We start from the raw sequence: 12,970 nt of genomic DNA, 5'->3' as shown, positions 1-12,970 counted from the left end.
TTACATTCATAGAAAAGCTGTTTAGTATTTTTCTTTTTCCAAATAGTAAAAAAAAAAAAAAAGCACATTATTGAAAAGCACAAACTTATTTGGAGAACCTCTACTCAGCAACTTAAAAAAATAAAAAAGAGGATTTTTTTGTAGGAGGATGATCCTTCATTCTTTAGCATTTCTTCATTATCATGGCTGTAACAGTTAATGGTAAATCTGTGAAGTTAAGTTTGTCTGGAGGTACACCCAACAAAAAATGTTCCAGTCAGTGCTTTAAGATGCTCTACAACATATGCATTCCAGAAGCTAGCAAAAACCAAAGGCGTCCTTTCTAATTTTCTCTAATTTTCAATAGCTTCTGAATTAAAAGCATTGAGCTCAGTCTTTTAGCTACTGCAGTAAGTTAAACTTTAGGTAAGCAAAACTGCTTGCTACTTCAGTAGGCTCAGTTAATTGCTAAAAAAAAAAAAAAAAAAAAAAAAAAAAAAAAAAAAAAAGCCCCTTAACATTGAAAAGTGCTTTTTATTATGGTTAGAATGACAAACACTCACTTGCTTATTTTCAGTATTGTGCAAAGCCTGAAAATAAGCTGTACTATCTCTTTTACATAAAGCCACAAGAATGATTAGTCACATTCCAGATATTTCTGGATTCCTGCAAACTAGAGTAGCACTCATTGGCTGAGTCAGAATTGAGCTCTCCATTCTACTCAGTTCTGTATTGGCTTATACAGGGTCATCAACAAAACTTTACATGTCGAGTTTTATTTAGAAATAGACAAATTTGAGTCACCAGAAATAAAAACAAATATATCCCTCATGCTATATGCCATGACCATATCTTTCAAAATGAACAGATTTCATCTTCAAGAAGAACTTAGAGATAAAAGAAAACCCCGTCCTCGGTCACTTTGAATACAGTATCACTCAAGTGCTGATTGTGACCATATTCTATTTTTCTACTCCAGAAAAGAGCGAAGGGCTTTGAATGATCTAAAATAAAATGCTGACAGGAGAGAGCTGGTAAGTTTAGATATGGAAGATGAGCAGTTACAAACTTCTAGGTGAAACACAGATTACCTTCCCCTCAGTTTGGCCCCAAACTTTGAGAGCTGCAACTTGTTCCTATTCAGGTTATGACCAAACTACCACATGCCAAATTCAGTGCTTCTACTGCAGAGGTTGCCATTTTGCTACAGTCACATATTCCAAATTTGTTTTTTTTTAATCTCTCAGTCCCGCTAGAACCTGTCAGCAAGTACTGCCAGCATTCCCAACAAGGGAAGAGTTAGATGTCCTTCAGCATACTTTCCCTCCAGTATTTCTCAGAATTAGGCAAATCCTAAAAGTAAGTTCTTTGAAGCAGAGAGCCAAGGCCCAGCATAAACATCAACCATTATCTCATGCACAAGCTACAGTTGCTCATCCTTCAAGCAAATGAAAGGAAGGACATATAAACATTGTTTCAGAATATGTCTGATATGCTAGGATGCTCTGGAATTTCATCTTATTACATTACATCATCCTACGTACAGATGTCAGTCATTACTACAGTGATTTATTTTTGGTTAGACACATAGATAAGACTTCTTTTAATCTCAGAGAGAAAAAGGGAGGATGGCAAGTATAAATCATGCTGAATGATACCCAAAATATACATATACAGCATCAGCTTTGACAAGCATGTTTCTGGCCACTGCTGCAGACAACAGATAAGAAGGTTCTTCATCTCATTACACAAAAAGCTGCAATATGCTACAGAAGTGTTTTGGTAGCCAGGAATGATCATCTTCAAGCTGCTCTTTTCAACAGAGATCCCACCAATTCTTTCTCCAGGAAGGGGAGAAGAAGCCTAGAAGGCCAAGGACAACACTATCTCTTACAATCAACAAACAATGGTAAAAAAAAAAAAAAATAGGACAGGGAAAGAAAAATATAAAGATAAAAATGTTTCTTATCTTTTTTTTTTTTAATCTTACAATGTAATAAATTAAAACTTCCATTGGGAGGATTTTGAGACAGAAGTAATTAGACTTCTATTATAAAGTCAGTCCTTTATGTTCTTTATGGCTATAAACCTAAAAATAACTTGGGATATAATAATCTTCAAAACAAACAAAAATACCTACCAAAAGGAAAATCGGCTGCAATAGAAGACATAAATAATTTCTTACATTTTCTCCCTATAAGTTTAACTGCTATGAGCTAAAGTACTTTGTTTCTGCATTCCAAGTGTATAATAATAATATTGTGCTTATTATTCTTTAATGAAATTTGTTTAGACTGAGATTGGAGGAAAAAAAAAAAACACAAATAAAAAACACTCAGCTGCCATAAAGCTAACTTCTCCTTTGATTCCCTCTTGCCTGATCTTACCCCTGAATGCTAAAGTTCCTATATACCTTAGGCTATTGATCATTATTCCACATTAAAACCCCTGAAAAAGGGTATGAACATACGCAATTTCACTAAGCACTGAACCTAATGAGATATTTGCTGAGGTATGGAAGTTCTTTTTCTGTTATTCCTATTTTATTATTTTTATTCCTCTGTTAGTCCTTTTATTTAGTTTTTAACATTCTCCATATATGTAAGTGTTTTAGGTCATGAACTTCTACCTCTCTCTTATCTGCTTATGTCTAGCATAAAACTTGCTGGTTTTTATTCAAAATAATCTCTGTCAACTATATCTGTTCTTTAAGCTCAGCACAGGTATTCAATAGGTGGACATCATAAGGTTGAAACCTCAAATTAATTGTTAGCTTTGCCCACTGTTTACCTAATGCCACAAAAAACAGCATGCCAAAAGCATCACTTGAACAGTGACATTAAAAGAATCTGAGACTTTGTGTCCTGGAGGACACACAAAGGACTCCCCAAAGAAGAAAGGCCCAGCAAAGCCTTTTTGGACCTAAATAGAATTCACTGACACAAGACAGATCTAGATTGCAGACAACATAATATTTACATTTCAGTCATATAGGCACCTTACTGCACACTTATGGTGCCTAAAGAGTTGTAATTATAAGGAGAAGGGTCATAAGAACAGAAATGCAACTTCCCAGATTCTTGTGGTAACTCCACCAAAATAAAGGTGATTGTTAAATTGAACAGTAACTTCTGCAGTGACCTTACTTTATATATACATATATATATACACACACATATACAGCTTGTAATGAAATGATCAGCTACAGGTTTTAAGTGAAGAGCAAACCATTTTTCATTTGATCAGCATAAAAAAGTGCAATTAATCTCTCAAGCCTATAAATCACCTAGTGACCATTTTACTATTACTAAATTAAAATGACTTGCAAACAGACTCACCGTTATTCACAGTCAAACTCTAGCTACTACTGAATGGCAAAACTGATACATTATTTGATGAAATTACACAAAGTATTCAGAGATGCTCCCTCTTGCCACCACCAACACCAGTATTTATATGAAAAAGTAAAGAAAATTAGACAGTAGCTTCTAAAAACTGTTCCATACATGTCTAGCCACAATTAAGTTGATGAAACTACACAAGTACGGAAGTCAACATTAGCAGGTTTCATTCCAAAAGTGGAGTTTTAACCTTTAAGTAGCATGTGCTGCTTGTACTAAGCAGTAACACACCACAAACGTATAATGCTCGGAATGCAGTGTGTCACCATCCAGTTTGTTAGTGGAATGCAAATGATAAAGTGTTACGTTAATTATTTAAGAAGTAACCAGCTAACCATTTCAACATCATATCTGCTGTATTTTGAGGGAGAGGAGTAACTAAATACACCTGTTCAAATTTTGCCAGTAAAGCAAGTAAAAAACCTACTGAAGATTTGATAACTTACTATGGAAATTTGTGTAAAGCAGGTCCTTGCTAATTTCAAGGAAGGACAGGGACACCCATTGCAAGTTAGCATATTTGAAAAAGCACTGGTTAAAATATTTTTATTATCATTAGCTTATTTAATGAATCTAACAAAACAGCTTGAAACCTAATTATTGTAGTACTTTAGTAATTCATAGCGAAGTTAATAAATGGAATGAGGCCTTCCTAATATCCCACCCAAACACAACTACGCCAACTATTACAGAAATGGGAAATGATTTTTTTTTTTTTTTTGTGAACGCAAATTATAGAGTGGGTGGATAAGAGAAATGCAAATTCTAAAATCTTACAGTAAATAAAAACATATATAAACAAAGTGACAGCCTGGTAAGTGGTTCTCTTTAAAAAGCAATCAAATAACAATGCCATTATACTTCCTCAAACTCCTTTGAAATAGAGAGACTGGTGATAAAAGATCCAAAATGACTTTAAGTGTTCTAGAAATTAATCTGTATGTAATAACTTAAGTTTCTAAAAAAACACACTTCAAACTTTCAGAGAGAAACTAAATCTAATAATGCCAAAACAAATCAAAATGATCCTAGGACAGACAAAAATAAGCCTATCCATTATGACAAATTAGACTGAGATTTGTAACATCTTCATTCAGATGTCTTTGTGATGACTCAATATTCAAAGATCACCGTAGAACAAGCTGCTTGCTGAAGGAATAGAGCATCTCTAGGCCTAGATATCCCTGACAGCAGCATCCGAATTACATCATAACCAAAACAAAGGGTTTCAATAAATAAAATATTTATATATATATATATATATACACACACATATATATATCTTTATACTTGTATGTGGTTATAAAATGGAGTCTTCAACCAGTGCGAGCCCAGGGGCAGCCGCAGGACTCCGGGGCAGCAGGATCTGGAAGCACCCGGAGGTGGCAGCGCTCTCAGTGCAGGCTAAGAGGGGAGAGCAGCCAGTGCTGGTGTCACAGGCAAGGGACTCCTCCAGGCAATTTAAGCAGCACTATAGAGAGATTTGCATCTAGCTCTCCACAGATAAGCAAAGATTTTCTCTGATACAATGAAAGAGCAGCACCGACAGGTGAGAAAGGGGTTCACAGTATTCTTATGATCACAGGGACTCCGAAGAGAAACATATGCTACATAAAATTGTATTTGAAAATTACAATTTTGTAGAGGCAACAGTTTCCTCGTTGTTCTCTCCTTCCAGGAAGCACAATATATCTATAGTTTTTGAGAAAGATAAATACCTGTAAGTTTAAAACTGTTTGGTTATCATCTATATCTTATGTTTCTGCTTTTTGGGGCAGAATTTAGTCATTTTGCATGCAGTATAAAAGCTGCAAAGGGAACAATGAAGGCAGGCATCTAAATGATACCATTATTTCAATAGCCTAATTGTCATACATATGCACCATTTACTTGTATATCGAGGGCTGAAACAAGGGCTATTCAGTTTTTACATTACTGCTACTGCAGCAGGTTATAATCTGAAGATGTAATTGCAACCCAAGAGAGAAAAAAGAAAAAAGCCAAGGACAAGCCTGCAGCTGGCCAAAATATTCTCTCTAAATGTGGGCATATATCTTTTGTTACAAGAGAAAAATAAGGGGGGGTAATCTAACAAAATAGCACAGCCACTACTCTTTTTCGTTAAGTGATTTATGGAAACATACACAAGAACGACCTGATGAACAGAAAGATTAGCTAGCAAACCCGCTTTTTCCTGGGCCCTCTCCCCATGCCCAGCTACACCTTTCTAGTTGAAGTGTTCGGAGCTGGGTGTCCAACGCGGGCTGAAGTACAGTCGGCCATAAGAAGTACAAGGAGTGCCCTTGAAAAACGTCCAGATTGCAGCGAGTGCACAAAGGACCTCACTGTGTAAATAAGTGCGGGAGAATTTCTTGCTCGCTCTTGAGCCGGCATCAAGCAAAGGGATTAACTTCCCATCAGCATCAGGAGACCAAGCGCCAGTAAGAAACAAGGGAAGTTAGAGAGCAAAGAAGGAAGAAGTCTCAGCCCGAATTTCGGATGGGTTAGAAAGAAAAGAAAAGCCTGAATAAATAATTCTATGCCTGCCTCCCCTCGGAAAGGCTTGGCAGACGCTGAAAAACACAGTTACCCAAACAAGCAGAGGCAGTCAGATAGGAGCTGCCAAAGGTAAAGCAAGGAGGCGACATTCACAGAATTTGCTACTCGGAAGACGACACTGCAGCTTTACACGGCGTTACCGAAAATTAAAGAACCAGCACCTAGCAGAGGGGGTGGCGGGCACCAACTGGGAACTTTCTCTTCCTTAAATGCATAACCGAGATTTTTTTTTTTTTCTTTTTGCCCCTCTTCTTTCCATCCCCCCTGCTAGAGCAGGGCTAAATAAACGTTATTACATAACAACAGTGTTAAACGAGAAACACCAGACTTACCATATCAGCTGGGACGCTGCTGGACATCTTGACGTTACCCTGATGGTTTAGGACAACTTAAAATAAAAAAGGGAAAATAGAAGGCAGCTCCGCGAGGCGAAAACCGTTCGGAGGCAACGATCTCCACGTCGCGGGTGAGCAGAGCGCCCGGCGGGCAGTGGGAGGGCTGCCGCTTCCCGAGGGAAGTGAGGAATATCCGTGGGGAGCGCGGGCTGCTCCAGGGGAGCCCCGGGAGGGCGGCGATGGCACCAGATCCTCGTCACCAGCGGCGCCAGGTGGAGCGGGCGAGACTGCGGAGTGACATGGACCGTGCGCGGCGTCTCCCCCCCTCTTCCTTCCTTCCTTCCTTCCCAGCCTCGGGATGATTCACGGGATAATGGAGCGCCCGAGCCACCTCCTCGTTAACAAGGGGCGACCCGGGCGGGCGGCTCCGGTTGCTGCCCGCGGCGGCGCCGCTTTCCGGAGCCCCCTCGAGCGGCGCTCGGCGGGGAGGCTGCGGGAGGGCAGCGGGGCGCCCTCCCCCGCGGCGCTCCGGGGGCTTCCAAGGGCGGCCGCCTCGGGCACCTCAGCTCGCTGCTCGCATCGCCGCCGCCTCAGCCCTGCCTCCCTCGCCCGCCTCCTCCTCCTGCTGCTGCTGCGGCCGCCCCCGCGGCGGCGCCCCCTCCCTCCCTCCCTCCTTCCGTCCCTGGCGGCCGGCAGGAGCCGCGCTCGCTCGCGCCGCCGCGAGCCGGGCCTCAGCGCGAGCCTCGCCCGCAGCCGCCCCCCGGCATCTTCGGCTCAAGCCAACATGGCGCCCGCCGAGCCGAGGAAAGGGGACGCGGCGGGGGAGAGACCGACCCCCTCCCCCCCCCCCGCCTTCCCCGCGCCCCGCTACGTCACGTAGGCGGCGCCGCGGGGCATCATGGACCTTGTAGGCAGCGCGCGCGCAGCGCAGCCCCGCCCCCCGCGCCGCAGCGACCGTTGCTAAGGGCGGGAAGCGGCCTCCCCTCCCCCCCGCCCCTATAGGGAGCCCCAATGGGATTCACTGTGGAAATTGCTGCAGTCGGGAACATCTGGTGAAAGGGCACGTAGCCCCCAGGAGCTCGCCTGCTCCCCAAGGGGCCGCGTGTTTGTTATGGAACTGAATTAGCCCAAGTGGGGCCTGTACTGGGTGTTTTGTTCCGTATTCCCGTCTGTTTGGTTTTTTTTTTCTGAATGCCACGGTTCAATAAACTTGGGGCATATCCGAGGAAAAATACTAACCCTGTTCTAACACAAAAAGAAAAGGCCTATACAAGGTGCAGATCTACTGAATGAGTTAATAGGGCCCTTAAAGGGGTGTGGAGAGAGGCGTTTGTATCGCAGCACTCTGTAAAACTGTCCAAGAAAAAGAGAAAAAAAGAAAGGCAAGAAAATCAGGTCCATGGAACTTGTGACAGATGTAACCTGGTTCCTTCAGGGACGTTTCTCATGTAAAACCACGAGAATTTAAAACAGATTTGTTTCCTTTAACATTAAAACTTAGAAGCTGTTTCCCCTCATGGCTTCCCACTGTGCAGGATGAGGGCAAGCCCTGGCAAGATGCCCTCCCCTCACCCATCCTTAGATCCAGAGCTTTTTTCCTCCTCCCAAATATTGTGAAGCTATCAACTTTCAAAGATGAATTTGACACTAAGCAGCCCACTCAAATGCCAAGAAAGGAGCCATGGGGTCGGCCCAAGTGAAGACCCCAAGAAGGAGTCTTCTTAGAACCATCATGATGAAAAGGCTCATGTTGTGGGAATAATATCATACTGCTGAGCCTCTGGCTGCTTTATCTCCAAAGGGGTATCCTTGAGGGGTGGAGAAACTGCTGGGATTCTTCATCCTTTTTTTTTTTTTTTTTAAAAAAAAGTATTTAAATAGTAAGACGAGTAAGTGAGGTCTAAGGGATGAGCTCTGCAGGATGTCTCTCCATCCCAAATAACATGCATTCCCGGGTACATAGCATTTCCTGTTCAAGCCAGTGACAGAATGCAGAATTATCACTGCATCTTGCTGAAGAGAGTCCACATGTAAGAAAGGCAAAGTATTTTTTTTAATTGTATGCCCCACTGCACAAGTTTGAGCAGACTCTTGGGAGCTTCTCCAAAGCCAGCCTCAAGGCCAACCATGCAGACACAATATTTTTACAGGCACCTCTGAACAATTTTTGATGGTTCCTGCAGGGACAATTTTGGAGGTGCTCCGCTCATGCCCACCCCACGTCCCCTGAGAAGCTGCTGCCCTATCACAAAGGAGAGAGAATAGGCACCGTGTTGTCTGCCTTTCAGGCAGTGCAGCTCACAGCTGCATGTAAATGTGTGTAAATTGACATTAGGGGCGGCTTAAAATGATGTCCTTGTCTGTGCTGTGGCAGCTGAGGAGAAGATCGGGGGCCCCTTCCTGCCTCCCCGGCTGCATGGACAGGGCAGACAGCAGGGGCTGATAGCTCTCTGCAGCTCCCATGTGGATTCCCAGAGGGAACACCTTGAGCTGGAGCATGGACAGCTCCACGTGCCCAAGCGTGGGGGATGTGCTGGGACCCCAGCATGACCAGGTCAACTTCATGGGGCGGGCAAGGGCAAGGGGGGGCATGAGAGCACATCGTTGCTTTGGGGATCATCTTCCGAATAATGGTCATGAATGGATTCATCCACAGCAGACAGGAGACCCCATTGACCCGAGAGCTCAAATCTAGAGCCATGGGGTTCTCTATCTCCTCTTCTCTTCACTGCATTTTAATGGTCAATTAAAAGGAAGGCTCATGCATTTAGTTCATGGAGGGGATAGTGTTGTTCGTAAGGAGGCAGGGGGCATTGCTATTTTGTTCATGCGCTAGGGCTGGTCAGCTTTTCTGTCTCGTGTTGTACAAACGAGGAGCAGTTTATCTCTCTGACATGCAGCTGTGCTTTCCAAGAGGTGGCATAAAAAAAAATCTTGTTATTATTTTTATTACATATTCAGATCTACAATTATGAGAGTACTAGGCAGGACACGGTACAAAGACATAACAAAGATGGAATTTCTGCCCTGAAAATTTCATAGTGCTGTATTTGCTCCATAGCTGAAATTTGCATCACATTTACGTGATTTTTTTCCAGCTCTCAGATATGATGACACAACACAGATGAATGGGGGATTCAGCACAGCTGGTACACATTGGAGATCATTTAAGGGTGATTGTGCGCTGAGCAAATGAATAAAAAGAGGTGCTGTACAATGAGCCTTATAGAAGCAGCCCAGGTCTGTTTAGCACATGTGACAAAAAGGGTACATTGCCACTGGCTTTGTGGAGGTGAGGTAATGTGTTTGAAATACAGTGTGGCCAAATATAGAACAGAAAAATACCTTTTCTCTTTGGCATATATTAAGAAAGGCTGTTATGATAGTATTCATTTCACATTCGCACAGAGAGGAAATGAGAGTTGTGGTCAGCAGTAGCCAGCTGGAACAAGGGACCCTGCAAACACAGGGGAGCTGCACAGGGGATCAGCTTGCAAGCAAGCACCGAGCCCGTGCTGCAGGCACGCAGATCTGAGAGCAAACCCTTCCCACATCTAAGGAGCAAGCAAAATGGGAAGTGCTGTTCGAGACAAGTCCTAGCAACATGGAGAGCTAAAAAGGCTATTTTGCTTTTGAGACCTCGTCCTGCTTTCATATATACAAATCTCATTTCCATTAACTTGCCCTTGCAAAACTGTCAGGATAATTTAGCTGTCCAGGTACAAAATCGTTTATCAACATCATTTTGGCTATGTATAGAGTAAAATAATGGAGTACACAACTGATACTTTGCTCCTCCTATGAAAAATATGACTTGGCTTGAATAGGTAAGTAGAATTTTCCAAAGTTACATTTACTTTGATAACAGTTGTGCCAGGTGTCTAAGGCTAGGTTGGGCCTTACTTCTAGTGTTTCATGGCCATGAGTACTAGTTGAAACCTGACTCTGTATCAAGATGTGCTTAATAGGAATAAAAGGTCTGTTATTCTAAATCAGATTAGTAGTCCAGCCAATATGATATCCTATCTCCAGCAGTGGCCAGCATCGAATGCTTCAGAGAAAGACACTGAAAAGCCCACAATGTACAATCCTATTATAATCCTCTCATTTGGGAACCTTCCACTGACCGACAAAGGTGCAGGAGAGGCTGGTTTGTGCCCTGGAGCACAAAACTTCGTGTCCTTAATGGCAGCATAACCCATCAATAGCATGTAAGAATGATTGCCATTTTTCAAAAAAGCGGTGCTATCTCCCATCAGCTGTTACCGTCGGGGTTGGAGGACGCATCAAACCTAACCTCCAAGACTGATGTTAAAAGCTTTCAGCCCTGTAATATCCTCTGTGTTTTCCATTTGAGGCAGGAGTGTCTTCAGGAGGAGGAATGTGCCATAAGGACGGAAAGGACGGTTCTTTCAAGGCAGGAATGCTCATAGCTTCTGATTTCTCAAGAGGCTTTTTGGAGCTGCAGTGGCAGCCTGAGCAGGTGAAAGGCTTCTGAGACAAAGGGTTTAATTCTCCGCGGTTTGGCTGCAGGTCAGATCAGGATTCCTTCCTCCTTGGCAGCCACAAAGGCAGCAGTGCGAGATATCCAGGGCAGTAAGGAACACTCTGGGCTAGTCAACAGGATGCTTCTAATACCTTTGTAGAAACACGTGTCTGTGTCTTTTAACTCTCAGCAAGCCAGGTTCAAATTTAACTTGTTTTAGCTCAGCCTTGTTTAATTCAGTCTCTTGCAAGGGAACATGCAAGCAAAAAGCTGCATAGAAAATAAGGGACTGGTCTTGCAGGGGCTTAGTGCCTGCCGTCTGCTCCTGCATAACGCCAGCTTCTAGCACTGGCCCCTGTAAAAGCCTCAGATTTCATGCTCCTATTTTCAAATATTTTGTCGTACTAAATTGATTCCTCGATTTTGGAGAACATTGATTTTTTCCCTTTATGTTTCACAGGTTCTTCTGTGTCAAGCCAGAACAGCATGTGTGTCCTACCAGCCCCAAGAATTGATGTCAGCAGAGTTCTGGGAATAGCAGCTAGTGCTTCTTACCTGCCTCAGAGCCAGTGGGGGAACAAAGAGGACCTTGGAGTCCTCGTAGAGTTTACAATACACACTGGTGGCCATAATCATCATTTATTTATTTACTTTTAAGGTTACTTGTTACACTGGTCTTTCTGGAAAATAAAAATATGCAACTGTTTAAAACAACACAGATTGTAGCCATGAATATCCCAATTTAGGGCATTTTCCCCTCATATTTGTAGATCAATATGCAAATATAACATGATGGGAAACAGCAAGTAGTACCTAGAGCCAGCGATTATTCAAGGTCTTCTTGACACAGATAAGCCCGGAAAGGACAGTCCTATGCCAATGTAACAGGCGTAGCAATAGAAAAGGAGACAGAACATATTGATGTCATATTTACTGACGTCGTAAATTATGGTAGGAAACTCCTGACAAGGGTGGGGATTGATAGAGGAGAGTACAAAGGTGGAATAGGGAGAAGGAAGTAACAGGAATAGGAAGAATGAGCACAAGAAATCTCACGGCCTGTTTTAGAAAATGCTCAAATCAGCAGCATCCTTGAAGCAGTTTAGCTATCCATAAAGCTGTGAGTTAGCAAACACATACAGGAAAAATAACTCCCCAAACAGATGGAAGAAGTTCCGTATTTTATAGAAGTCAAGCGGCAGGAAGGAAAGAATTTGAACAGAGAGGCATCCATCCTGGATCCACTTCCTGTCAACAAGGAGGAACTAAGAGAAGCATTAAAATAACAAAGAAGTTCTGAACCAGAAACTTGACTTTAGCACAAAGTTTACAAAGCACAGCAACAAAATGGTCTTTCATGTCAGGGCATCAAATATGTGGAAATTAAAAAGTCCTCTGCAAATAAGAAGTGTGGTAAAAAATGCTTAAATCTACTAGAAGACAAGGAGATGGAAGAATCTTCCACGTGCCATGTCACATTAAATGACTGGTCTTCGGAAAAGGGAATAAGGAGCTGCGACTTTAGGGAATGGCTCTCTGCAAAATAAATTTGCCGGGAAACAAAAGTAGAGTTTGGAGAGGGTAAAGAGCATCAGAAAGGGCTCACCAAGAGCACGGAAAGAAAATGTAAAGATGTAAAAATTTCAGAGAAACTCCATTTGCTTGTCGGTGCCCCCAGAATCCGGCCTCCCTGTGATGCCGTATGGAAGCCGTGGAGAGCTGCACAGAACCAAACTCAGCGGGAACGCGGAGCGCTCATCGCCTTTTGTCATTCCCATCTCCCGCTGACTGTAGGAGGGCTTTTTTTGCATTAGCTTATCTAGAAGCTTGGGTTAATTCATATATTTTTTATTATAAGGGCCTCCAGTGGTAATCTGAACACTAGCAAGCTCCCTTTATAGCTCATATTTACAGTTTATAAAACTAGTACCAAAAAATAGCAGAAATCTTGTGTTTGCCACAATAAGAGTGACTGCAAAGCAAAATCTACTGCTAAATTGAAGCAAGAAATCATTCCTGCTCTTTTGAGTTTCATGTCCCTCTTATCTACCTGTCATTAGGCCTCTTCAGATTTTTTACCTTAAAGATCCTCATATGTCTCTAATCGAAGACTGTTAATTACATGTGTATGCATGTGTGGATGTGCAATGTATACATGCACAAATGCATGCTCATATAGATATAAATATATAGAACATATTCCTGTTAGT

The 12,970-nt window shown here is 42.5% G+C and overlaps 1 protein-coding gene across 1 annotated transcript in view; it reads right to left on the bottom strand.

Annotated features, from left to right (window-relative positions):
* UBL3 (ubiquitin like 3) overlaps positions 1-6,914 on the bottom strand; it is a 58,441-nt gene extending 51,527 nt beyond the window's left edge. The window contains exon 1 of the mRNA XM_088522291.1: positions 6,272-6,914. Within this exon, the coding sequence (XP_088378417.1) occupies positions 6,272-6,298 (27 nt within the window). The 5' untranslated portion in view covers positions 6,299-6,914. The remainder of the gene's footprint in view (positions 1-6,271) is intronic.
* Positions 6,915-12,970: the final 6,056 nt, after the last annotated feature.

The sequence above is a fragment of the Tinamus guttatus genome, unplaced genomic scaffold, assembly GCF_059628265.1.
Source record: "Tinamus guttatus ecotype Peru unplaced genomic scaffold, ASM5962826v1 Tinamus_guttatus_pri_ptg000150l, whole genome shotgun sequence".
Lineage (NCBI taxonomy): Eukaryota > Metazoa > Chordata > Aves > Tinamiformes > Tinamidae > Tinamus > Tinamus guttatus.
The sequence above is the reverse complement of the archived record's forward strand: the minus strand, read 5'-3'. Positions and strand labels throughout refer to the sequence as shown.